General features: G+C 40.7%; 1 protein-coding gene across 2 annotated transcripts in view; it reads left to right on the forward strand.

The window, feature by feature from the left end:
- Window positions 1-7,269: 7,269 nt before the first annotated feature.
- Window positions 7,270-27,981, forward strand: part of VCL (vinculin) — a 61,328-nt gene continuing 40,616 nt past the window's right edge. For both annotated transcript variants that reach the window (XM_071564234.1, XM_071564233.1), the window contains exon 1: window positions 7,270-7,696. In XM_071564234.1, coding sequence (XP_071420335.1) covers window positions 7,529-7,696 — 168 coding nt within the window. In that variant the 5' untranslated portion in view covers window positions 7,270-7,528. The remainder of the gene's footprint in view (window positions 7,697-27,981) is intronic.

A 27,981-nucleotide genomic window follows, 5' to 3' on the forward strand; every position in this document is an offset into this window, starting at 1 on the left:
CCAGTGCAGGCTGACAAGGATGATCAAGAGATTAAATTATCCCTCTTACGAGGACAGGCTGAGGGAGCAGGGCCTAGTTCAGTCTTGAGAAGAGACAGCTGAGAGGGGACCTCATCCATGTATACAAGTACCTGAAGGGAGGATGCCAAAGCATGGAGCAGCCTCTGCTCAGTGCTGCCAAGCAATAGGACAAAAGGCAATGGGCAGAAACTTATGCATAGGAAGTTCCACCTGAACACGAGGAAGAATTTCTTCACTGTGTGGATGTCTGTACACTGGAGCAGATTGCCCAGAGGTTGTGGAGTCAAGAACAATTTGGATGCAATCCTGTGTGAATTGCTCTATGAAGACCCTGCTTGAGGAGAGAGGTTGGACCAGACGACCTCATCTGTAATCCCTTCCAACCTTAACCATTTTGTGAAAAGCATGTAAATCAGGTGCATGGTACCTCATGCATTAATATATGTATTTATGTACATATATTTAATATATGTACAATTCTTTTCTTACAGCTCATGTTTTGAGTGATAAAAGCATGCATGGCAGCTACAGGTTTGTTCAGTAAGCAGTCCGTGACACATGCATAGATGCAAGCCACTCCATGACCTGGCCCACAGCAGACCACTGTGTCCATGGTTGTCCATAGTGTCAGGACATGATGACACAGCATGTGCTACCTTCCCTCACATTATTGCTAATTTTCAAATGGGAACAGTACTGTGTTTATACAATATATACTCCTGTTACAACAAAGATGAGTCAAATTTCCAGGAAGAGAAAAATTCAGTCATGCAGAAAAGAGGATGTAACAGGAACAGTGGATAACTAGTTACTTTCATACCACACATTATCACGCTGAAGTTTCTTACTACCTTGACACCAATTTTGGTCCTTCTTTCATGAATTGAGGTGTTGGAGCAGAATCCTTTCACAGGAACAACATGAAGATGCAGAGGGTCAGGCCATGTGTGTTGTCTAGCACAGTATCTCGACTCTGGCAGTGGGCAACAATAGATGTCTATGAAAGAGTACAAAACAGGGACAAGAATAAAATAACAATTCCTGAAGTACACATGGTCAGCTGAAAATATCAAAAGCTGAGGGTCTTCTTGAATGAGAAATATTCTCTCTGTGTTTAATACGCCCTGATGGGTCTACTTGTAAGTTTGTTGAAATAGCTTTTGAACTTTGCTCCAAATAAGCTTTTGGAATCAATAACATCTTTTTATGACAATTTAATGAAAATATATCTCTACTGACGTTATAAGCACTCAACATACAGAATCTCTTATTTTGTCATTTACAGGTATAGACAGCACTTTTGGTTTTTTGATCTCCAACTTAAGTCTGAACAGTTTAAGAATGTATTTCAAGGAGAAGCCTTTTACATCTTTGAAAACTGAGTTTTGGATTTCATGATCATGTACAGGAATAGAAGGTGAGAAGCAAAACTAAATCAGGCATTAGGGTTTACACATTTTGTGGAGTAAAATACTTTCCAGCAGCAGCCAAAACAATGTTTTCTTAGAGAATAAAGCACAACATTTCTGAAGTTAGGTAGAAACAACTTCAGTGAAGTTGCAACATTTCCTATTTTAAGACCTCTGAGAGCTAATGGTGTAATTTAGTAGCACTTCTACTAAATCATTCACTGATGACACAGTACTGAATCACTATGACTCTAACACCATACTTTGAATTTGAGAGACTTGTGACTCGAAATTTAGGAGTCCTTCCCACTACAAGTTGCACATGGTATCTTTATTTTGGCAGTGGTAGTATAGGAAAGGCACGAAGACATGCAAGAAGTTGTTTGGAACTTGAAAGGTGCTGATGCTTTTGCCTAATAAGATATAAAGAATATACTCTCATATATCTCACCATACCACCTTAAAGAAACTCAAATTCAGTTGTTGTTCAAACAGTTGAGCCAGTTGAAGAAGTTTGAAACACAGCACAATCAAATCTCTTTGCTAACAGAACATGGGATACTTCCTTTAGGCAATTTGAAAAGAAAACCAAAATCTATTACCCCACGTTCACCGTTACAGAGTGCTCCAGAAGAGGCATCCTGTCTCTTTCACAGCCATTCTTGCCTGACCTATTCTAGAAAACTCCTAGCTCTGGCACAATGAGTAGGGAAATTAGGCTACAAATTATTTTCCTTCATAAAACCCCCACATCAATAAGAAGGATTTTTTAAATGGCATTTCAGTTTTATAAGACATTAGTTTCATTTTCCTTGTTTGTTTCTAAAAGCCAGGTTTATTTTCATGCTAATGAAAGGTCCTAAATCTTGTCTACAATGTTGCCAACGAAGGTACCATTTACAAGGAATTCTGTAAAGAGTGGCCCACTAGGAATGTGAACCATTTTGCACTCCTCTGCTCTGTCAGAGCTGCCCTTGCTGCTTTGGCTCTGCACTCCTTTGGCCCGTAGGCCACTGCTTCTCTGTGTGCCTGGCTGATACACAGCTACTGCTGCTCATGGAAATCAGGAGCCTCAAAAATCTAAAACAGCTAAATCCAAATGAATCTACCAAGTAGTAGAATCTCTTAAGCCTCTACTTTCTTAGGGCTATGATAAATTTATATATTAAAAGCTCTTCTTAAGCCTTTGAACAAGAATTTGCAGAATGTGAGGTCTAAATATCTGTGAATTTATTTCTGTTCAGCGAAACTGTTCTGGCAGAATTTCAACCAGACCTGATGCTGAGACCCACTAATCTTCTTATTAATATTTTTATGAGTCTTCCTGATAATACTGTGAACTCAGCAGACTGGTATTAACATACTACAACCTACGGAAAAATAGAACTGAAAAAAATTGCTGCACTTCTGTTGTTCAGACCTTAGATGGTTAACATACAAGTGCTTCATTGTGCTATTACAGTATTTCTATTTCATTCCCTCACTCTGACTAAAGCATTGCAGCAGTTACCTTCCTGAACGAATTCCAAAAAGCTCATGCACTCCCAACTGTTTTGTCTCTTGCTGTGCTGAGGATGCCTTCCCAGGCTACTACGGCTGCTTTTCTTCTCCCATATTTGGAAGTCGGCCTTCAGCATGGAGATCCCTTGTGGGTTTCTGTTTAAATTCCAGAGTCACTGTTGCACATTACCATTTCCTTCAGCTGGTGTAAATCAAACACAGTAAGAGTGAAAAATGTGAGTATAAGCTTGGCTAACTACTTTGCAAGGGGAGCTGTGATGAATGCAGAAGGTTTATCTCAGGACAAAATGTTTCACAAGCACAGCATGCTTTGCACAGGGGATGTTGCTGAGGCCATCATCCCTCCTTAGGCACCAGTTTGCACACACTTTACGATTGTGTACCACACTGAATTGGCAATGCTGCCACAGTGTGCAACAGTAAAGAGTGGCACACTTGCATGGAAAATATTGTTGCCTGGCATCGGGGACTTTTTTCTATACACAGAGCCCAAAACCTGAAGGGAAATTTCATTTCACCCCTGGCATTTTAGGACATCTGCAGCAAACTTAAATTTTCATAGGATCAAGACAGTAATACAATCCCGTTTATGCAGTTACAGAATTTCTGTAAATTTTCTCAGTCAGCTAATTAGTTTTACTCAGAAAGGTTAGACGTTGGTGCAGTAAAGGAACAACATTAGGTCATTCCAGGGGAAAGTGCTTAATCACAGCTAAGTATATTTGCAAAGAAATCATAATTCTTTGCTGTGGTACCTAACACTGAGAATAACACCTGTAAAATGGAGGCTAGTGCTTACAGCTAACCAGACACACACATTCAGTGAAGTATTAATAGTAGCAAAACACCTTATAACTAAAGACCATGCAAGTTCATGAAGCTCTTTGCAAAGAGTTCTGTTCCACTGCTCGTACCACTTGCAGCTGCAGCGCCGTGTACCCTGAGCATGGGATACAGAACTCTCCAAAAGATACTGTGGCAGAGGCCTCATTGCAGCTATGCTTTATGTAAACACACAGAATTCTCCCTTTTCCTACCAAATCCTATTAGTTATGTATTCGTACATCTCACTTACTTCAGTGGAAGTCCAGAGAGGATTTCTTTGCTTTGTTAAAAGACTTGTGAGAAAAGGAGAATTTATTTATCTGATCATCTGCAACAGGGAGACATTACGACCCTAAAGACAACAGAGATTTTTGTAAGGAGAAGAGTCTGCTGACATCAAGTTTGTTGTAGAAATGGGTTTAACTGTACTTACCTGAGTTCTTATGAAATACTAAAAGGCATGGCAAGAGTGTCTTAAAAGCCTAACCCTTTCATTATAACCATATTAGCTTATTTGAGATGTTGGTCATCACTGTCACGCTACTTAATAACACTAAGATTTTGAGTGTGTGAAAAGCATAGGAGATTTGGCATCTCTTTTATTTTCTTTTCCTCAGTGGGGAATCCATTGTTGCATGTGTAATACCATAATGGAAGAGGAAAAAAGAAATCTTACATTTCCACCTTGGTTTCAATAAATGAAACTTATCAAATCTATTATTAATTTCTAACCATCTGTTAGGACCTGATGAATTATTGAAACTGTATAACCTGGGGAAGCAATCCCAGCATAATTATTGTATAATTACAGACTGAATTGTGCAAAGGGCAAAAGAAACTCAACTTTTAAAGGACCTGCCTCAAAGCTGTTATTCATACGACATCAATGTGACAATTGTGAATACTGCAAAGGAAAGAGAAGACACTGTAAAGGCAGTACTTAAGAGGAAAAAAAAATCAGTGTTACAAGTGTTACATGTGTTGCTGTTAATTGCACAGAATTTTTCTGGATGTGGCTTAAAAAATTAAGTAGCCACAGCATGCAGGAAATTCCAGTGATGGGCCTGCAGTACAGTCACATAGTGCAGACAACCAAATTTGATTTTTGTATGGGCAAAAATGCGACCGATATAACCTAAATAATGTAACAAACTCTAAATATCAACACATCCCAAATACAAGTACACTTTTTGTCCTGTAGGTAAGAAAATTTCAGAAAGCCATCAAAAATTGTATTTTATTTTGCCTTTAGCAACTGTACTTATTTGAGCAACCAAGTCAACATTTTATAGGTTTTATAACACTTTCTTTCCTAAGGACATGTACGCACCCATGTATATTTCAGACAGAAGCCAGTACACACGATCCTAAACCTAAAGCAATTATTTTTAATCAAAGAACTTAGCTTATGTGCAACTTGCACAAATTACTAAATAAATGTGTCATACTTCCACAGAACAGAATTTAACAGAGTATTAGCTCGTGACATAGACTAATTGCTTTTTGTAATTCTCAGCTTCAGCGCAGTGCTGTCGAGAAAGATTTTTATCTGTGCACATTATTAGTGACCCACAGTATGCAAAAGAGGCAATGCTTGGAATGCATACACTAGAAATGGATGTACCTGCTATATAGCCAATAGCAAAAAACATAAACTACTCTTACAGTGCACAGTTAAAGTAACTTAATATACTCATTACTGATGAGAGGCTGATATTCTAAGTATGTTTTGCATGCCAATAGCATAATTTGATTATGTTACAAGCCTACAGGTATACTTCTTTCTGAACAGAATGGGGTTGTACAACATGGAAATTAGCAATAAAATTTCTACCTTTGCAGATTCAACAAATATGCACATCTAAATACAACTCCCAGCTCACCAAAACAGAACAATAACAAAACAAAAACAAATTTAGAGGTGTATTGCTAAATTTTCTAACCCTGCAATAAATCTGAGTTTTTTAGCTCTGTAGGCCTAGAACTTGTAACTCCCTGTAGCCCCAACCCTGACAGGGCTGGTATGAGAAGTTACAGACAGCCCCTTGAGCCCGCACAAGCTTTACTTACTTAATTGCTTTTTCTGTATGTCCCTGTGTCTGCTCATAGGGCGTCTGTGCTCAAACACTGCACAGAAAGAACATTGTTTGCTCTGAAACGTTTCGAAGTGAAACCCAGCCCGACGGGAACATTGATTTATAGCTTAAAATAGCAGAACAAGGACAGAAACACCTAAAATCCAGCAGTAACTTTCCAAATCTAATTCTGTGCTCATGTTATCAAGAAAAGGAAGAAGTGCAGATCGCAGCCCTGGAATTCCTCACTGACATGTTTTATTTAATTACCAGGAGTGCCCGGAGCCCCGCCGGCGGGCGGGAGGGCAGCGCTCCGCCCGGGCTGTGCCGGTACCAGCACACGGGCGCTGAGGGACACCGGGGATGTGTGTTCCCCTCCGGTTACGCTTTGTACTCCCGCTGGCACCGCGCCGCTCACCCGAATCTATTTGAACGAGCTCTCGCGCCGCTGTTACCACAGTTATAGGGATAAAAACCTAAGCCAAGGTTTGCTCTCCCGCTATGTGACGCCCTGGCCCGCCCCGCAGGGCCGCCGCCGCTTCAGTGCTGTCCCGCCGCGTCTCCTCTGCCTTCGAGGGGCGGCGGGGACACCGCTCCGCACCTTGGGTGGGCGGGCAGCGGGACGGAGGGGACACCGCTCCGCAGCTCGGGCGGGCGGGCAGCGGGACGGAGGGGACACCGCTCCGCAGCTCGGGCGGGCGGGCAGCGGGACGGAGGGGACACCGCTCCGCACCTCGGGCGGGCGGGCAGCGGGACGGAGGGGACACCGCTCCGCACCTCGGGCGGCGGCGGGCAGGCAGCGACTCCCGCCACCTCTCCCCACTTGCCCTCAGCGCGGGCGGAAGCGGTGGGGACCGCGCCCTGGGCGTGCCGCTCTGGGCTGGCTGTGGGCGCTGAGGGGGAGCGCACACCCCCACGAAGGGGCGCGCCCCAAGCAGTGCCTGGGGACGGGGATCCGGCCAGTAGCGTCCCCTCCCCGCGGCTGCCCCCGTCCCGGCGCTGCCCAGTGCCACACACCCGGCCGGGAGGGCTCGCTCCGCCTCAGCCCAGCGGAGCTCGCTCACGGCGGGCGTGGCGCAGAAATCCCGCCATCCCATCGCCCTTGCCCCCCGCTATCCCGGCTCCGCGGCTTTAATCGTCTCCTTATATGGACACCAGAATGTCTGACGTCATCCGACGCTGGGAAACCAGCGCCCGCGCACCCAAGCTTGGTTGGGAAGGCAGGCGGTGCGGGAAAGGCGGGGGGCGGAGGAGGAAGGAGGCTCTGGAATGTTGATGGACGCGGCGTTGCGCCACTGGGAGCGGCGGCCCCGGCCCGGCCATTGGACGAGGCGGGCGGGGGCGGGAGCGGCGGGAGGGGCCGGCCGTGGCGCTTGAAAAGCCGCCGCCTGTGCGGGGAGCGGCGCCAGTGCGGGGTGGGCAGTGCTGGGGGGTGCGGGAGGGCAGCGAGTTCGAGTCCCGCCTCCGCCAGCCTTAGTCGGGCGCTGTTTTTCTGAGCTGCCGCGCTCCGCTGCGGGGCGAGGAGAGGTCGGAGTGGTCGTTTGGTTTCCTCTTTTTCCTCGTTTTGCTCTTTGAGCGGAGGCCGCGGCTCTCGCTGTGGGGCGCCAGCTCGCAGGGACAGAGTTTTCCAGGAGTTTGTGCGGACTTCGGGCCCCAGCCCCTCGCCCCGCCGCCGCCATGCCCGTCTTCCATACGCGCACCATCGAGAGCATCCTAGAGCCGGTGGCTCAGCAGATCTCCCACCTGGTCATCATGCACGAGGAGGGGGAGGTGGACGGCAAGGCCATCCCGGACCTCACCGCCCCCGTGTCGGCCGTGCAGGCCGCTGTCAGCAACCTGGTGCGGGTGAGTAGCGGCGGCGGCCCCTCCTCCAGGAGCAACTTTGGCTGTCGCGGCCGACTTGTGTGCCCGCCGGCCCCGGGCTGTGGCGCCCAGGTGACCGGCCCCGCCCCGGGAGGGACCGGCTCCCCCGGAGGTGGAGGCGGTGGCTAGGAAGGGGTTAAGCTGGGAGGCTGCCCGGACCTCTGCGGCTCCCGCCTGGAAGCCGCTTTCGGCGGTGCCTGCCCCGGCCGGCGGGCCGTGTTGCGGAGCAGCGAGGTGTCCCAGCAGCGAGTTGCTCGCCGTCTCCGAGTGAAGAAGCCTTTGCCCACCTGAGGAGCGGCATCGCGTTAAAGTGCACAAGAAGCGGTGGTTGCTGCTGTTCGTGCCCTCCCCGAAGCGCCACATAGATGGCTCTGATACGCTGCGTGGTTCCTCGCTGCCTTGGAAACTCCTATTTTAAATGTGTGCACTATAAAAGGAAAAATACTTATTTGGCGTGAGCCTATCCTAGAAAAAACTCCAAACCCCAGCATCTAAGTCCCAAACCTCCCAGGCATTTGGGTGTGATTATTAATTCGTGGAGGCTGGTCATTCGTTATCAGCGCAGGAGCCGAGGCGGGACAGACCTGTGGTTTTCAGGCAAAGTTTGGAGTTGTAAATTGTTCTTGTTACGTAGCCTCCAGTGTGAGTTACTGTTTTCTTAGGGGAAGCTGAAATTCGGCTTGAATCTCAGTTTCTCAAGAGCAGCTATGCGTGGCATGTCTCTTTAAGATCTGAGTATCTGCTGTATGGACTCTTCAGTTTGAGATGTGCAAGTGACTAAAACATTTGAAATCTTTTACTTGTATCAGTACTTTTATAGGCATCAAAATAATAGTGAACTGTTGCAAGGCAGAAATGTTCTGTGTGATATAGTTAGCACTGTGATGCAGCGTACTCTTATTGCATTAAGAATTACCTGGTAATACTTAGCTTATATTTCTGTTAAGTTACAGATACTGAATTAATTGTGAACATCACATGTTGCTCATTTTGAATCGTGTGAAATTCTGAAGTAAGTCATGACAAGCAATACCCCTTGCCAGTAAACTTTACTTTAAAATTAATAGCTATGTACAATTAAGGTACTGTGTCACTATTAAGTGATGTATTAATGCACTGAAATCATGAGACTTGTGGGTGTAAGAAGTTGTTCAGATGACTATGTGATGTGTTTTGTCACATTTTGGCCTGCAGTTCTTGCTACTGCTATAGTAACTTGCCACTTTGATATTCTGCAGTTTGCTACAGTGTAACTACATCTCTTGGTCCCCATGATTGTGAATGTTACAGATTGTGGTCTCTGGAATAGTGGCGTATCCTGCTGACTTTTGCAGAAACTCTTCTTACAAAGAACAATTGGTCTGCAGCAATGAACTGATGTAATAGGTGTATTGGCTGTGAGAGTGTGAAGCCCGAGTGTATGAAATACTTTTCCTTGAAAGGAAGACTTTGGGATAACGCTTTGCTTCTCTGTGCTTAATTCATATCATTGAGTTGTGTGACTATTTTTTGCCACCCTTCCTTCCTCTCAAAAGAAACTTGATCTGATAAGGTCTCATTTATTAGAGTAGTGCAGAAACAGAACTAGTTTCATTCTACAACTTGCTAATGCGTGTTTTATTCTTTACATTTTGAACTGTTTCGGAAGTTTCTGGCTCTTCTTGTCTGCTAGTTAGATAAAAGGAGGGACTGTTGAATTATTTTTCATGTGTTAATTTATGAAGAGCAAATAAAAGTGCTGTAGTCTGTGGCAGTACTTACCAGGAAGATGCCTTGGTCTGGTAGAATACAGCTTTGACTACGTTAGGAAAAAATACAAAATTAAAGTTCTGTTTCCTGTTAGCAACTGTTTTCAGTGCATCACTGTGAAGCCTAAAGGGGGTTTGTGAAACAGCAGTTTCATTGGAGCAGGAGTATTTATGCAGACAGGTTATCAAATTATGAACCTTCTGGTGGCTTCACAGGTGTCAGCAAAGATGGAGTTGCCAGTGCAACCAAGAGAGTAATATAGCTGCCAGCTCGTTGTGTTACTTGCTCTTTGCTCAGGGGTTTTTGTGTCGCACGTGAATCAAAGTACATAAGGGAAAGTCCTGAAGAGCACAGAATTCTTTAGTGATAGATTGTCACACATAGCAGTGCTGTTCTCCAGCTCCCTATAGGGAAGACTCCACAGTTTGGAAAATGTAATATTTATTTGATTTTAGCTATTGTATCTGTAAGTAACTGCTGGTAGAGTTTTTTAAGTGCTGAGACCCATTCTTGTGCAAGGCCTAGGAGATGTGCTGAGTGAGGAAATGGGTTGGGAAATGACTGTATGGCTATGAGGAAGGGCACATGTGCCATAACTTGAGAAATGCTCTTTTTTTTTGATATTCCTGAGAGGGAGTTAGCAAAATACAGTATATTCAAGATAGAACAGAGTTTGATGGATATGAGTCTAAATTTAAGACTATTCGGTGAGGTAAAAGGGGGTCCTCCTAAATACCTTGAGACATCTGAGAACTCTGCCTTTAGTTTGCATTTAACATGCATTTCTGTGTTTTCTGTCAAAAATATGTATGCTGTATTTTAAGGTTTGCCTGAAACCTCTTAAATTACCTGTTTTTTTTAATGTAAAGTTTGCACACCCAAGAAGATCTACTGTAAAGATGCTTCCTCATCAGAACGTAGTTGGAAAGTAATCCTGGGTAAGAGATAGTCCAAACCATTATTGAAGTTGATGGTATATTTAAATCTTTACAAGTTCATCTTTCCTGTAGTAAACACTGGAGAGAGACTTGGTACTCTGTTTGCAATATGTGAGTTTTATTTTCCTGCATCTTGAATATTCTGTTAGAAGGTAGCTTTTGCAGAACAATTCTCAAATTGTTTTGAAGTATTTTTATGAAGTTTCTTAGTTGTGTGATAAAGAACTTGTTGCCCATGCAAAAATACATCATGTGAAGGGAGGTAAGCATCAGAAGCCTTTTTGCTTGGAAATAAACTTTGACAGGACCATAGTATTTGAGGATAAGGCTTCAGATACCACAAGATTATTTATGTACTGAATCAGTTCTCTTTTAACTGAAAATATTTGTTTTTATTGGCTTATATTTGTAGTGGATGTGTCTCATGTGGGATGGTTGGTGCTTGGTATTTCTTTTGGCTGAAGACATGACATTGTAAGTCTACACAAGTGGTGCTGGTGGTGGGTAATAGTTAAGTCCATGCAATGGGTAGAGAATACTTTGAGTTTGCTAAATATCCTATAGGTTCAGTGGAGAGTGATGAAACTCTGAGTTCTGACTGGTCAAGCTTACCAGGAGGAAATGAACCATATGGTAGCTTTCTAGTTGTTTGGAGTTTTTTTGTTTCCTAGTTTGGTTTTCTTGTTTGTTTTATTTTTTGTTTTGGTTTTTTTTTTTAAACACTCATCAGACTTTTAGCTTGTTTTTAAAAAGAGGGTTTTGTATCTAAGATGACTAAAGATGATGCAGAAATCTTAAACCAATTGCACACATAACATAAGTAGCTTTATTTCATGGAGGAGAAAAAAAAATCTACTTTCCCGTAGTGAATTTACAAGCATTTATCTTCAGACTAATATTGCCAAACACAGGAAATAAATTTTACTGTTTTGAACTTCATTTACTTACTGCCTTGTATGGATTCAGGCATTCTGCCAGTACAGGCATAGCCCAGTCTGGTCCCTTTTCTCTGCTGTTTCAGACAGAATTGCTTCAGAGCAGTGTTGCTGTTGCTCTGCCAAATACCAACAATACCATGGGTGAAGCTGCTGAGTTTGACAGAATGGGAAGCAATTCTCTGCATGAAAATTAAGGTAATAGAAGGGACTTGAGAAGTACACATAATTTAAACACTGGAGCAGGCTCAGCAGCTCAAAGAGGTGTTTTTTTCAGAGGCTGGGTTGTTCAGCCAGGTCACTGGGCTGAAAGATCTGACCTGCTTTACCTGAGACCAGCTGCCTGACCAGTTACCCTGTTTTCATGTCCTTCTAGTTTTACAGAGTTTGAGGCATCTGAGCAAAGTGATACTGCTGTGGAATGCTCATAAGGAAAAATTTAAGACATGGTAACAAATGAAGTGGCTGAGATCTTTCAGAACAGAGATCTGCTCTGACATAATAGCATTTGTGTAGTTGATAATGCAGCTTCTGCCTTTCCATCCTCTGTGCTGTATTTCTGTATGTGTATCTATGTTTCAGAAGTGTCTACATGCATCCAGTTTCTATTACATTATTATTTAATGGGTAAGAAATGCTTTAGTCTCTATTAAATTAAGTCATGTTTCTCAAGAATGTGTTCTTTTTGGATGCTGTGATATGCCTTTATTTACCTACTAATATTTGGAGGCTTATGAAACAGTACTGACACTTCTGCATCTCAGTTACTGTGATTAGCAGCTCAGTCTAATCATCAGGAAGGGTCTCTTAGATTATAAATATCCTGTCTCATGGTTTATCAGATGTTTCCTTTAAGTAGAGCTGGGCCAAGCATTATTTTAAAATGTAAATAAATGCAGTCTGGAGTAAGATTAAGCTTAACTGGAGATTGTACTTGATGAGAACAGGACCCTGTAGCAGTGGGTCAAACAGTCATATGTGTCAGAGGTTTTTGTCACTTCCTAAAGTTGTAAGGTCAGTCTCTTTACCGCCAGTGGAAGCCCACCCCATCTAAGCACAGTTAAAAGCACCCAGATACTCTTAAAACAGGGGAAACTTGATACCAGTACTTAGCCAGTGACATAAAGTTTAAACCAAAAAAAAAAAAGCTAAAGGCATTTCGTGTAGCTGCAGCAGCTGTTTTAGCCTAGCAGATGAAGTTGTAACCACCTCAAGCCATTGGCATAACCAATGGCTGCATAACCATGGCCCTCTGTCAGGTGAGAAGTTGGTAGGAGTTGCAGGGCCATGTGGAAAGCACTGTGCATTTTCCTTGGACAGGCTGTAAATTGTCTACTAATGCCTGCAAACCATCAGCTTTGAAATCACCTGTTTAAATTAATTTGTGGAAAATGCAGCCTGCCTTGAAATTGTTGTCATGGCTGCAGCAAAAGTCAGATACATGGATAAACACCTAGAATGAGGAGAAATGGTCTGACTGTTTTGGAGAGCGGATGGTAAAACATATTTATCATCCCTAAGTTTTGTTCTGGCATTGCTGACTTGCCTGTTACCCAGGTACATACGGCAAGAGTGAGCTATTGTGACCAGCTTAATGTTTCCCTCTTCTGAAGGAAAACCTAGCTTGTAATATATATGTATCTTGGAAGATGATGGAGAAAGAAAAAAGACAAACTGCCCTTGCAGAATTTTCTGCACAGCTCAGAAAGTGGCTCTTGAGGCGGTTGTAGTTTCTGCATTTTTTTCTTGATACCTGTAACTTGCCATGGGATATGTACGGATCTGTACCTTCTCCCCCCATCTCCAGTTTGTTACATTGTTACATTTTGAAGCAGAAAGAAATGGTCGTTACAGCAGCTCATCTGAAGTCTGCCGAACTCAAATGAATGAGATTACCAGAATAGGCCTGATGATCTCATTAGAGAGTAAGTCTTTCTTTACAGGTTTCTTGGTCTTATCTATGTATAGTAGGAAACTGTGATTACTATTTTATAAATAATAAAAATGTCCTTCTTTTTTTTGAAATAGAACATCCTACTTCAGCGTGCCAACAATTTCCACAGGCGTCATTTGCCATATTGTGGGAACTGTGGCCATATGCTGTGAGAAAGTGGATAAACCCCATTAGGGTGTGTGTATGGGAGGGATGGGGAGACGAGTGATTAATCAGATAGAAAACAACTTTGTAATAACAAAAGCATATCATAAACTTCTTTCTTGCTTTTATCTATTAGGCATTATCTTTACATAAGTGATAAATTAGATTCTGATTTGAATGCAATAATATCTTTGTTCTGTCATTGTTTGGATACTTAATTTATACCAATCTCCTCCATCAGCTTTAAAAGGGATCGTTTGTTCTCTCTTCCTTTAAATGTGCATAGATGGTGGATGCCTCCATTAGTAATTACATGCAGCTTGCTTTTTGGGCATAAAACCAGAATATTACTGTGGAATGGATAGCCTTAAAAGTGGCAGTTGGATTAAAAAGTTCCATATGCCAAGATTCTGGTGAATACCAGTCCAGCACTGGAAAATGTAATTTATGCTTTCTGCTGCATAAGTGAATTACACCAGTGTAGGAGGAGTTGTTAAACCCATCTTAAGGGCCACTGTTTTTAGCAATTATTCTTCCTGATGTCTTACAACTTTAGAATGTGATGTAGTTGTGAGCCTCACCTAAAAAATCCACTGCGCAGGCTGGAAGGGCACACCCATGTGGGGACAGCCCTTCCCAAACCTTCGTTTGCGAAGCCGAGCCACACACACAGTTGTGCTTTATGCTTTGAAACAAGAAGATACTTTTTTCCACACTGAGATATTAGACTGTAGATGTGGAATTTCTTTTAGAGGTTAATAAAAAATTAACCAAACAAAACATTGTTCAGAAATGTGTATCTTCAGAATATGAGTGGAGTAATGTACAGGTGTTTTCCCCTTCCCAATGTAATTGAAATTTGGATTCATGAAATGAATCTGAGAGGACTGGGTGGGGGTGGATCCAAACAGTGGTTTTAAAACTGTATTAGCAAATATAGTATTATTGGTACTTACTGGAAACTGTCAGTTTTCCAAAGGAGAGGATAGGTCAGTCCTAGTCCATCTTTGCTTTGAGTAGTGTTTAATTTTGGTAGTGGCTTCACATGTAGTGAAGACTGGCTTTTTATCCCTGCTTCTCTGTTGTACAGTTTGTGTGTGTTTCTCCTAAACTCTTGTTTCTCACTGCATTGTCTTACTAAGTCTTGCTGTCTTTGTATTTTTTTGCTTCAATATGAAGACTAAGTATCTACTGCTAGAAATGACAGCAGAAGATTGATAATACTTACACTGAAAAGCAAGTCAGACTGGCAAACTAGGCTTTAAGAAACTTTGCAATGTAATAATTTTTCTTTAGTGATACAAATTATGTTCTATCATTTGCTCAGTCAAATGCTATCCCAAGTAGTTCTTGATACAGAACCTGCCTCTGCAGTCATGGTCCTTAATTTCTGTGAAATGATAACTTTCCTGACATTTATATTTAAACACAGCAACAGGAGCATTGTTGTTATTGAATTCAAACACTAAAGTGCTTTTTGTAACTATGTAACTGTCAAAAGCTTATCCACTAATTAATATTAGTGTTTAGTTGTATAATTTCTTCATTAATTTTTATGACAACAGGTAAGACAGAACTAACTTTAAACGTTGTCCTGTAATTGAAGTCTAAAGCAACAACTTATGTTGCACAGAAATACACCACAGATGAGTGAACATTGCAGCTACCTGGATTTCAGAACAACTTTGTGGATACAAGATGACTTGCTGCATGAGGAGATGAAATGATGAAAGCAAAGCTGCATCTTTTCAGTTACAAATATTTCCTCAATAAGTATCTCTTCAAAACACAAGCCCAGCATCCTAGCCTCTCACAACTCAGGGGAATGGGGACAAGGGGCATGGCCCTAAGTGCTTAATACTTAGCAGTAGGTGTGGGTTGTCCCTGTAGTAATTTCAGGTCTGAGTGAATCTGTAAAAATATGCAAAACTGTCCAGAGAGAGCAAACCTTTCCTTTGCTTACTTTGCCCAATAACTAAAGTGTACTCAAGTATGACTTCACTTGCCCCTGTTCTGAGACTAAAAACAAAGTTTTGTGTCAAAATATAATGAACTTTGCAACAATTCTCTTATTCAGTAGTAAATACTGTTCTGATGCTTCAGAATAGCTATTTACTGCATGAATAATGAACAATGGATAGCAATAGTGGCTAATGAAAGGGGAAAGAAGGAAAAAACTAAAACCTCTTCATTATCAAAATCTTCCACAGTCACCGAAACTCTCAGCTTATTGAGTTTTAGTTGATGATGATTTCCAACTCCTTCTCTCACTGAGAAAACATGTGTTGGAACAGTTTCCCAGTATTCATAGGGTAGGAAACTGATGATTCATGTCAGGTTTCTCCAGTGAGAAGTGGAGAAAAGAAACACAGTATGTTGGCCTAGGATACTTATGGAGGGACCTGTTGTAATAATGCTACATGGCATTTTCCATTAATGGTTACACCCACAGAATGGCAAAAGTAACTTGGTCTTCTTTTACCAAATACAAATTTTCCTTGTGCCAAACTCTCAGTGCACCTTGGGGAGCTGGGATTGATGAAGGTGGTTTCAGAAAACACTGAAGTAAATAAAGCTTTGTGTACCTCATCTTTTTCTGTTATGGTCAGCCCCTCCCCACCTGTTCCACACTGGGCCTACATTTTACCTGGTCTTTGTTTTGCTGCTGTATTTACACAGGCATTTTTTGTTGTCTTTCATGTCCATTGCTATGTTCAGCTCTAGAAAGACTTTGTGCTGGACCCCATCCCTGCATGCTCAGCTAGTGAGTCTTTATTTTTCTTGCCAGGAGTGTTCTGTTCATCCATGCAGGCCTCCTGGCACCTTTGCTTGTCTTCCTGCTCATCACGGTGAACAATTTGGAGTAGATGGTCCTTGAAAAACAACCAGCTCTCCAGAACATCTGTTCTTTTTCAGACTGTGTCCCATATGATTTCTTCAGTTAGGTCTCTGAAAAGGCTAAATACTGTCCTGAAGCTCAGGCTCTGGTTTATCTAGTTTCTTCCTTTCAGGGTCCTTTATTCTACCATCTAATGGTCACTGTATCTGTCATTTGCATTCCCAGCTGATTCTTCCCTGTTTCAAACAGCAGAATGCCTCTTGTCTTGGCTTCTCACTCTGTATCTACTAATGAAAGATGGTAATTGGAACTTTACAGTCTGTGAAATGAGAAGTACAGGCAAGAAGTTTTCATATTAAACTGTTGGTTTTTGTGATGACCCAAGAAGGTTCTACTCAAGCAAGTATCATCCTTAATCTTTGTCCTCAGGTACATATGATGCATAAATGACAACAGAACTGAGAAGGTACTGCTTAGGTTAGTTTTACAAGCTTTATGCCCAGATATCTGTGTATGCCGCTTAAAATATTTGGGTATGTTGCAGCTGTTCTGGTCTCATTGCTCAATGCTTAACTTCTGTTTGTGGGAATAGTAAAATACAATGGTATTCAACTGGAACAACATTTGAGTAGCTGAATCTTAGCAGGAACTAGAGGCAAGCCTGTTCCTTCTCAAATGCTGTGAAGTGCACAGGAAAACAGCTATGGTGAATAATTTCATAAACAGATACAGAAATGCCAAGGTAGCTGTATGAGAAATGGTGGTTATTTCTGCCACCCCTGAACTGATGAGAGGCATTGTGGTCACCCAGCAAGTCAATGTATGATGGCAAACAGTAATGACTGTTCTCAGCCTTTCTTTCTGAACAGGTGCGTCAAAATAGGCAACTTGTTAAAGGCTGAGCCAGAAAAGTCCGTATCAACTTCCTTACCCATTCCAGTCTTTCAGCCATTTTCTGGGTATCAGCTCTCCAGTTTCAGAAGTCTGACTCTTCCTGTCAGGCAGGGCAGGTGTTACAAGCTGTCCTCTGGAACTTCAGTTTTTCTGACTGAGTTGCTTCCTTTGCCGTCTTCAAAGCTTTTCCTGAATTTGGAAGAGGCTGTGTATTGCAACTGTTTTTGAGGGAAGCATTAATAAAACTTCCTTTTCTTATGCAGGCTTTGTTTTGTTTGCCTGCAGAAACAGACTTCAACTAGGCTGATAGTGAGTGCATGTGAGTCACAGATCACTTTTAAGTTGCAAGAGTTTTTGGGTGGATTTGGTTCCTGGTGACCGCAAACTGAGTTATTTAGAACAAATGGCCTCATTATAAATGAGTATTATGCCTGACTGTGCATAAGCAATGAATGGTTAAACTGTTCAGCTCCAAATGGGGTATAGTAGTACAGAAATAAGTGAAACAATTAATGCCAAGTGTTAGTTGAATGAAGGCTGGCATGTTCAGCCTTCCTGTTTAAACTCTGGAAACTGTCTATTGCTAACATACATTCATGTAATCATCTAAACTCACTTAGGAGAGGTTTTTAATACTGAAGTGTGTGATGCACTGAATATTTTTCTAAAGAGTTATCACTATAAAAAATGGTTGTGTCAACCCTCCAGTTGGAAGCTACTGGAAGTTCACTTGCTTTGGTGTGTCTGCTATTAAAATCCTAGGGTCTTCTGTAACTGCTTTAAGATTGATCACAAAAGATGTTTTCCATTTCAACCTCTCAATGTGTATACAGGTGTCTATATATTCTTCAGCTAAGTTTTCAAAAGCTTATTTGGTCACAAACCCACTCAGTACTTGAAAGAAAATTTATTATCAAGTGTAAAAATACTTTCTAAAATTACCGCATAACTCTTACAAGTTCTTAGGTGAGAAGTTACACTGACTAGTGTTTGGACTACAGTAAAAATCACCTTCATGAGCCTTGCTGTCTTTGCAGCTTTTGCAGCACAATAGTTGTGCTGAATAAAAGAGATAAACAAATGGGGTTTCTCTCGAACTACAGTGATGTAGCAAAAAGGTCACTTTTTATTTAGCTTGCCCTGATACAGTGACAAAAAATGGATTGGGAAGGGCTGGTAACTGCCAAACCACTGACTTAACTGTAGCAAGTGAAGTTCTGTTTGAATCTTTGCCACATGTATAAAATGTTCCCTTTTTCTCAAAAAAATCAAAAGGTGGGGAGTGGGAACCTCAGTAAAATCTAGAGGGCTTCAGTTTTTCTCAAAGGGAAAAAATTACAGTAGCATGGTGTTTCTTTGATTTCTTTTCAGATAATGCTGGAGAAAACCTGCATTCCTTAGCTCTCTGACTAGATTCCACTGGCACTTGAGCTGTCACACCAGATGAGCCCAGCCCAGCCCCCCCCCCCCCCCCCCCCCCCCCCCCCATGCAGCAGGAAGGAATATATTTTCCAATTGATCTGATTGTTTGGTTTGGGTTTGCCCCCACCTTTCTTCTTCCCAGCTTGATATCCATGATTATTATAGTTTAAAGCCATGGAATACAAAGTGTTGTATCTGTCAATTGCAAGTAAATTTGTTGCAAAACAATTTTGCTTTTGCAGTTTGGGGCGTGGAGTGAGCTTGGGTGTTATAGTTGGAATATCTGGCCAGCTCTCTAGTTACTCAGAGTACTGCGGTGCTAAAGATACTTGTGACCCTGGAGTGCTTATGAACCACTACAAAGCCTTGTTGTGACAGATTTTTACATAGCTGTTTTGCACATTTGTTGTTGCAAAGCACAAACTTTCCTGTGCGTGACTTTTTAGTTATCAGAATCAGCAAAATATTTAAAACTAACTTGTTTACTGTATGGCAGTGGAGGTAGTAAGGCTTTTGTAAACTGGATCGATCTGGTGTCTGCTCTCAGAACCGAATACAATTCCTTTCGTCACACAGGTTTTTGCTATTTGCTTGCTACCTGGCCCAAAACCTTCTCTTTCTGTTTAATATAGAATAGTTGTCGTTCAGAAGAGTAGTTCTCTTCTGTTCTGTTCCAATTAAACTTGGACCAACTTCCTCAAATAGGACAATGTGTAACTGGGAACAAGTGCAGCTTCCTGTTATAGGAGTTGCTTTTAGTTGAGTTTGCAGCAATATTGATGTTCTCAACCACATTATTGTAGCAGATATTGTAACTTCATCTCTAAATGGTGTTTATTTCACCAAAATTTTAAAGCTTTTCCATTAATATCTGTTAAACTTGTAAGAGGATTTTAACAGTTAGAAATGGGTGGTCCTTTAATAAATATGGAGATGATTTGGCAACATTCTTGTAACGTGACACAGCAGTGTTTACTGTTATATGTGAACTGGGTAATGCTGTGTGTCTGTGCAGTGCCTGGCACAACGGAGCTCTGAAATTCAAACAAATTGCAGTGGCAATAAAAAGGCACTTGTTTTAAAGGAGTTGAACTTTATGATGTCTCTTTATTATTGTGTCAAATTTAAAGATTAGATTTTAGGATAAGTTTATAGAGGCTTTTCTTCTCTACAACTTCCAAACTAACAGTGACTGGGATTATTCCTTTTATACACAAGAGGTGAACCCAGGCCTTGACCAGCTTTGCCAATCTCAAGAGCTTCACTAAAGAAGCAGTTTTAGCCTAGATATTTGTATGGCACTGGACAGTAACCCTCAAGTTGTTTGTTTTTATTGCCTTTCTCTCATGGTTTTGACTGAGAATTGAGTGTAGCTGTAACCTGAAGCTGCTCCTAATAAAATTTGTCCATCCCATCAAGCTGCCTACATAATTAGGGCCAAACAAATCTATTGGTATAAAGAAAATTACCACAGATTTCAGTATTATATGAACTAAACTTTCCAGTGGAGACTGCAAGGGTAGGTGTAATGCTTTAAGTGGGTGAACACAGAGAAGTATAGTGTAATATATGTTAATGTTAACCCAAAGCACTGCTTTAGAAGTAAGGTGGCTTCAGCACTGATTTGGGCAGAAATAGGTTTTAATGGCTCAACGTTGACTGTAAATGTGGCTAAGAGTAAATTCCTACCTGAGATATTTGGGAAATAATAATTGTTCTGAGTGAGAAACGGGTCTGTAGAATGAATTAAATGATAAAAATTCTCAAAAGAATCAGTGAGAACTAGGAATTGGATTATATCACTCTTATCGGTTATGTCATGCCTTAGTAGAAGGTTTTGACTACTCTGGTAGCATTTGCTGCTATGCCATAGTTTATTACCTTTTGCTACAACAGAAAATCCACAGTCTTAATGTGTTGGGGTTTTTTTATTATTTTTAGTGTGAGTCAAGAAATAACTAGCAAATGCTATTGAAAGAAGTTGTTTTTAAAGCTTTATTGGATGTGATAGTGGTTTACGTTTAAGATTTATTAAAAACTAATAAAGAAGTCTTCATCTAACTTGGAATTAATGCTTGATCAGACACTACTTTATTTGATTTCATATCCTTTATCAGTTATTTTTGCTGAGTATCTGCTTTTTAATGATTTGCAAATTCTTTGTGGTGACTCTGCACATAAGTGGGTCATCTTCTGCATACTGAATTCCTTGCAGAGCTGGTATAAGTGGTCGTGAGAACTGAAAACAAAATCAAGCTGGAAAATAATCACATGATATCAAGTTTCTGACATACTTAAGTTTTTAATGGTACTGCAAATGAGCACTGCCTCTTGGAAAACAGCCTACCATTTGTAGTTAGTCTCTTTAATGTAACTAGATATTGTTGCAGCTAATTAAGAGATCACATTTAACATATGAGCAATGATTTACACCATGAACTGACTGTACACTAGAATTAGCTGTTAGTCAAGTAAAGTAAGACTCCTCGGAAAGACAGACTGTCCAGTGTGCTACAGAAGGTGGATATTTGCTGTAAGACACCATGTAGTGCATTTCACACTGGTGAAGATACATTTGCTGTGGCAGGGCTTATGCCAAAAGAGGATTGCTAAGAGTTGCTGTTGCTTAAGCCACATATTAGTGAGCACACAAAGGTATTTTTAATATAATATTAAAAACTCAGGGAAAGATATTACTTTATCAATAAAGGACTTTTAGGTGATTTTTTTGTTTTTCATGCTTGCAGAATTTTGTCTTCCTGCAGGAAGCTGTTGCTACCGTGAGCTTAGAAAAAGTCTGTGCTGGAGCCACTGATGCTCTTGGAGGGAGCTGATAAGGGAAGTGATCCTGCCCTTTCTGAGGGAGGAGGAAAAAACAGTGTTGCAGAGGCTGATGTTCAGAAGTCAGTACAAGTTGCATGTAAAATCTAGAAGGTACTAAAATTCAGTGCCTGGTAGCCATCCTACATTTTCAGTTGTGGTATATTAAAATGCCTCATTTAGATAACAATACCTGTTAAATTAGCAGTGTTTTCAAAAACTAAAATGTGTTATAAAAGGTGGCAACAGGTTTTATAGTTAACTAAATAGCAAAAGAAAATTAAGACATTTATATTGGACACCTGCCTTGTACCTGATTTAGTCAGTTCTTGAGTAACTTTTAGATACAGAACAGTAGAGAAAGGAACTGCTCTACTATTCTACATTTGAAAGTTATTAAAAAAGTAACAGAGAACACATATTATTTTGTCTTTGCTTTTTTTAAAGCTTCTTGAATATTCTCTGTGCTAACATGTGGTTAAGTGGAATACTAATTTAAAATTATTGTTACAGAGACCACAACACAACTTAGTTCTTTTGTCATCAGAATGGCAAACTATCCTGGGGAGAAAGTCAGTTATTGCCTATATGTAGCTATGACTTGGATTGGTGAAGACACTGTGCAGTACAATATTAGAAATACAGATTCTCATAGGCAGCTCTGCTGTATCTGGAACCAAGTTTTTCTTCCACTTGGTAGGATCTGTGTACTTCCTGTGGTGAGATTGTTTACGATTACTGTTCCCAACAGGGCCAAAAAGCCATAAGATTAAGTAAAATTTCTAAATGCTTCTACTTAACCCTTGGAAGACTGAGAGGCCAGGATGCATCTCAAATACTGGGGCAGGAGGGAGATCCTTATCCACACAAATCCTGTCCAACATGCAGATGTCATAGATTGTCCAAGATGGTGTACATCTACAAGCAGAATCATGGTGTTTGGTTTCTTGTTTTTCACACAGACATCTGAATAATGAGAAAATTTGGCTCTGAAATCATGTGTCAGTTTTCTGTAGTGTACTAGCGTGTGTGTACATGTGCTGGAAGATTTAGATTAAGAGGTGCTCTGAAACTATTGGTTCACAGACCCTGGGTACAGGGAAATGAAGTGGAATAGTTTTAGGAGTCTGCATGCTGTTAGGTAGGTGGTGCTTTATTTTGATTTTCATGTAAGGTAAAGGTAGCTTGTTGCAGCTGACCATCTCATTTGTAGACTCCAGTTGCTGTATCTTATTTTTCCTGGCTAGTTTTGTATATGCCCAAAGGTAAGAGATTATTTAAGTTATTTGACTGAAGTGGAATTATAGTGTCCTAAATTAGTTTTAATTGAAGTGCTGGTTTGGAAGAAGAAACTCTTCTCCTGATAAAAGAGCTAATTTCCAAACTACAATAATACTCATTATGTGAGACTTTTTACAGAATATGTTTGTTTCCCTTCTGTTAAGTTAATCCTGTAATTAGCCAAGCCGTCCAGGCCTCAGCTCTGTACTGGTAACAGAATTAGTAGATAATAGCAGCCTGAATAAGTCTTTTGGTACCCAAATGATGTCACTTTCTGTTTTCCATATGGTTCTTGTTTCATAGTTCTGTATTTTACTTGGACAGCAGGATTTTTTTAGCCTCAAGCCAATTAAATTTTTCTTAATTACCAATGTAAACAGGTAGGTCAGTTTGCTGCTATTGGGGACCAGATGGCTGGAGTGTTCTAATTACTTGCCAGATGACTTTGAAATTGTACCTTGCCATGCCTGGAATGCAGTCTCCAGGGCAATCCTGAGAAATCCAGGAGTCTGTGTCCAGCTTCTGTGCTAAGGGAGAGGCCAAGCAGGGAGGCTCTGGTTCAGCACTCTCTTCAGTTTCATGCCAGTCTTCAAGGCAAAGTTGTGACTGATGTTACTGGTGGTGTATGTGCGTTGTTCATTTGGTGTAAACTAAAAGCAGGAAGTGAATTTAGCTGCACGTTTCTTTGGACTTGTTTTTCAGTCTGTAATTGCATTGGCCTATTCCCCTACAGAGAAGTAGAAAAACCTAAAGCTTCTTAAACCAGTGTTAAACTTGCAAATTGGAAGTGACATATCAATCCCTCTTGTAATTCATAGCAAGATGAGTAGAATTTGCTTTAAGTGCTTCTGAGAGCCTTTGAAGCTTTGTCATTCAAAAATTTGTGCTTTGTAAAAAAAAAATACAGCTTGTTAAGATTCACTTTTTTCAGTCCTATAGAATGAGAAGGATTAGATTGTGAGGAGTGGCCTGTAAATCTGTTCTTTTTGATTGTTCTAAAAACACTTAAATGTTGCTTCTGTTCAGCTGTTTACATATGATATTTTTTGAGTGATTTGTAAAATTTAGATGAGACGAAGAATTTTCATGAAGTACCCCAAAGCTGTTTGACTTGGATCTGACAAAGTTTGATGCTGGACTGCTATGCCAGGGCATATGCAAGTTGGTTTTGTCATGTTTGGCACCTGCATTATGGTGGCTAAGAGTGAGGGCGTGATAAACATTTGCTCCAACAGCTGTATTTCTAAATGAGCTGAGTGAAATAGATTAAAATACCAACAACTGGATCTACTTGCTACTGTAAATAAAAACAGCATGTGGATTGCAATCAAAAAACTGTCTGACAAGAATAAAGGTAAACAGCCAAGCCCTGTTTTGCCTTTTTTTTTCCTACCAGAGCTTCTTCCCAAAAGCTTTCCATGTCATGGGACTTTGATGACTGGTTGCATAAAAGGAAAACTGAGCAATTGTGAAGTAGTTAGTGAGCCCTTGCTGCTTCTGAACCCACTGAACCAAACTGTCTCTGGAATCAGTGTGGGATAAAGGACCTGCTTTCTAGGCCTTCAGTGGAGAAAACTTGTGTGGTGTTGGGAACTCCAAAAGGTACAGGATTCACAGCTGGATGGCATTAATTTCAGTCATCACTTTCCTTATGTTGTAGTGTGTGTGTATGTAACCTGAATGCAAATTGCCTTCATGAAGATTTAGTTCTCTCTGCCCATGCTGTAACTCTTTTACTCTGAATTGGAATGTATGCCATCTCTGCCAGCAAGGAGTAAGCATAAATTTGTTGTGACTTTGGCTTGTTTCTAGGTCTACTTGGTGTGCTGTTCATAGTCATGAGATCTAGGCAGTTTTACTTTCTGAAAATGCAGGAGGTAGGAAAAGTGCTGGCAACTCCATTTTGAGATGGATTTTGGAAATGACTATGCAATGGAGAGAACTGTTGTTGCTGTTCAGTTAAAGCAAATACTTAAGTTTATTTTTTCAGGACAGACACCTAAAGAAATTGGGAAAGAAGTTACAGGCAACTTGTGAGATTAATGCTTTTGTTATTGTTGTGATCCTTCCTGGAAGCTTGCAAAACATGGAAGAATGCAGAAACTAGGAGCTGGATTTTTGTGTGAAATGTCTTATGGTAAAGTTCCTTTTACAGCATACAGACTAGATCACTTCATGTGGCACTTGGATTTGTCAAGCAAAACTCATACAAGGGCTTATTTCTTGTGGGATATGTGGGGCTCTGCTAGTGTAACAGCCAGGGCTGGTATGTGCTCGCTGCATGATGATGATGAAATATTTTTAGGCTCCTTGCTAAAATGACAGATGTATTAAATCAGCTTCTGGAATATTGAAAGAACTAATTCTTCTAAGGTCATCTCCCCTTTTAACAGGGGAAACCATTTAAGCTGTGAGGAAAATTTCATTTCCAGGATTTGGCAAGCCGTCCAACTGGTATTGTCAATATAGACATTCAAAAGAATCTTTGTTTTAAAACATAATAAAATGACCCACAAACAATAGATTTTGGACTTTCATCTTAAATATTTGTGTTTTATTTGATATGATACCTGCAGTTGGTACTTTGAAACTCATAGAAGTAAAAAGAGCAGATATTACTGGGTGCCTGTGGTGGTTTTGTTTAAACAAGCTCTTATAGAATTACAGAAGCTGAAACTATTTCCCCTTCTCACTGAACAGCTGTTTGCTATATGCAGCAGGCTAAAAAAAGTGTGATGCTCTTGTCTTGACATGATGAAGGTGAAAAACTGGTTAAAAGGAGGAAAAAACCTCCGCGTGATGAAAAAATTTTCCTCTTTCTTTTCCATGGAGAAAATACTCCCTTGTCAGGAAGCTTAAAGCATACTGACCTACTGATCAGTGGCAAATAGGAGTGCATGAGACCTACCAGCAAAGTTAAAAGGCAACAGTGGCAGGAAATCTCAATCTCTTCCTGCTGTTTATAGCTACATTCCTATAAGGGTTTTAGTGGCCATATATGCCCTCTGACATGTGTGTGTCCCATTTCCTTTAAATTTCTGGACTTGTCTGCCTCTTGTTCCCTGTTTTTTAAGCAGGGAGCAAGCAGGAAAATAGCTCACTCTTTGTTCGACTGATTTATCTCTAATCTCCCAGAGAGTGTGGAAATTAGTATGGATGGATACAAGTTGTAACTATGACATTGTCTTGGTAAGATTTGCTTGAGGGCTTCCCTTACCCTCTTAAGGCACAGTGTTGAGGTTATGGTCCCTTTACTATACTAGGGCAATTTCCTTGGAACCATAAGTAGTTGCCACTTAAGCGTTATGTCAAAGCAGAAGCTTCTATACTATGGGGACTGTTGCTCCCCAGTTAGTTAAGGAAAGTTTATTTTAGGAGGTAAGAATATCTGAAACACAAGTAGGAATCCTGTTGGTTTTGAGGTTTTTTCCCCTACATGTGAACTGTTGGATAGAAGTAAAATACATGTTTCCTACATTGTTTTCTATTAGCGTGAAGCTTGACAAGGCTTCGGTCTGAATTAAGGAATGTGTAGATACTGCATCTTCAAGGAAAATAACTTCATTTGCTTGGTACTAGATTGTGGAGGATGTAGAGTTGAGTGAATCTCTACCTTGTGTTACACTGCAATGTGTCCAAAAATTGCTTAGGCTGTGTAAAATTCAATCTGAAGAAACAGGATCTTGCTATAAAACTAAGTTTTAAGAAATAAAGCAACAACAACACCAAAAATCCCAACCACAAAGCTAGAAAGATGAACTCACTAAACTCTTCCTAGGATATATATTTCTAGTCATGGCTGTGGCTTCATGTTTTGATGTTAATGTGTTAAATGTTATGTGGAGTACATTTGTTCTTTACGTGCTATCTCTATACCTTGGCTACAAATGCAAAGAACAACTTCTGGAAAGGTTAAGTAAGAGCTGTGTAGATAGGATATGTATTCCTTGTGGGTACAATGTTTTATATCTAAAGAGATTCAGGGAGTGCATGCTGAATTGGTGCTTAAAATAAGATTGAAAGTCCTTTTCACTACAGAGGTAGGGGACCTTTTAATTGAGGCATCGTGGGAACTGCTTGAAATCTTGCCCTGTCTCTGTGCTATACAATGCTTAGAATATGGATGGGTTTGGAAGAGAAATGTTGGAGTTTAAGGCAGTTTAAGGCCACAAAAAAGCCCCCAAACAAAATAGGAGTTGACTCATATGTTACTTTGATGTGAAGACTAAAGATCCTAGTTAGCTATAGCAAAGGATGTCCATATATAGATCTATAAATACAAAAAAAGACTGTATATATCTGTCTATATTTAGTTGATAAGGTGTGAATAGTGAACCTAGATCTATCCTTCGATAGAAGAGACTTGTGCCTGAATGATGAAATGCTTTTTGTATGGTCTACTAAAACTAGGTGTAACTTAAAATACATCAAGCAGCAAGTGCCACTTGTGCAGAAGTTGTTTCTTTGTTGCTTCTGATTGCCCAATATAAAATAACAATAAAGATTGTTATCATGACCTTCAGTTTGAAGTGCCCCCCACATTGTAAACTTTATTTTTTTTTGTGTTCTCTAAAAAATTTATGTCTTCAGATATATCTTTTCTATTGGTCCAGCTGCAAGAAAGATCTCAAAGGCATGGTGCTTGGAAACAAAATATTGTTCTTCATTTTCACCTTGTGACTGTTCTTTGTCTGAACAGTGTGTAATCCAAAGTTAATGTGAATTACTCCATTTTTGCTGTCATCTTGATCATGTATATTTGCATACGAACTTATGAGAAGTATAAATAATGTGTTTCATGAGTGCAAATAGTAGAAATAATTAGAACAAAGCAGGCATACTCTGGTGGGTCATGTAACCCTGTCCCAAGGGGTGGAGCAGGAGCTGCGTTAGGAGCAATGAATGGTGCTCCTAAGGGAATCAAAGCAGCTCTGCAGGGCTCTGCCGGAGGGAGCATGGCTGTTGGTGAGTGTACAACAAACAGGAGACAGAAACCAACCATAAAATTCAAGGCCTTTAACTTCCTTTTTGCTCTTGCTGCTTTACTTCCAAGTAACTGTGTGACTAACTGTGAGTGTAGTACTAATAGATATTAAAAAGAAAATCAGGCTAGGCTGAATGTGTGAAGCAAATAGCATACTAGGGCCAATGTACTTCTGTCAAGTTCCTCTGAAAAAAGCCAGGCCAAGGAGATACAGTTTTTGGCAAGCAGCAAAAATTTGCAAGGCAATGGTACTTCTGTAAGGCTGTAGTGAATTAGAGTTGGCAAGTGCTGTGCATACTGACAAACT

This window comes from Pithys albifrons, chromosome 9, assembly GCF_047495875.1.
Source record: "Pithys albifrons albifrons isolate INPA30051 chromosome 9, PitAlb_v1, whole genome shotgun sequence".
NCBI lineage: Eukaryota > Metazoa > Chordata > Aves > Passeriformes > Thamnophilidae > Pithys > Pithys albifrons.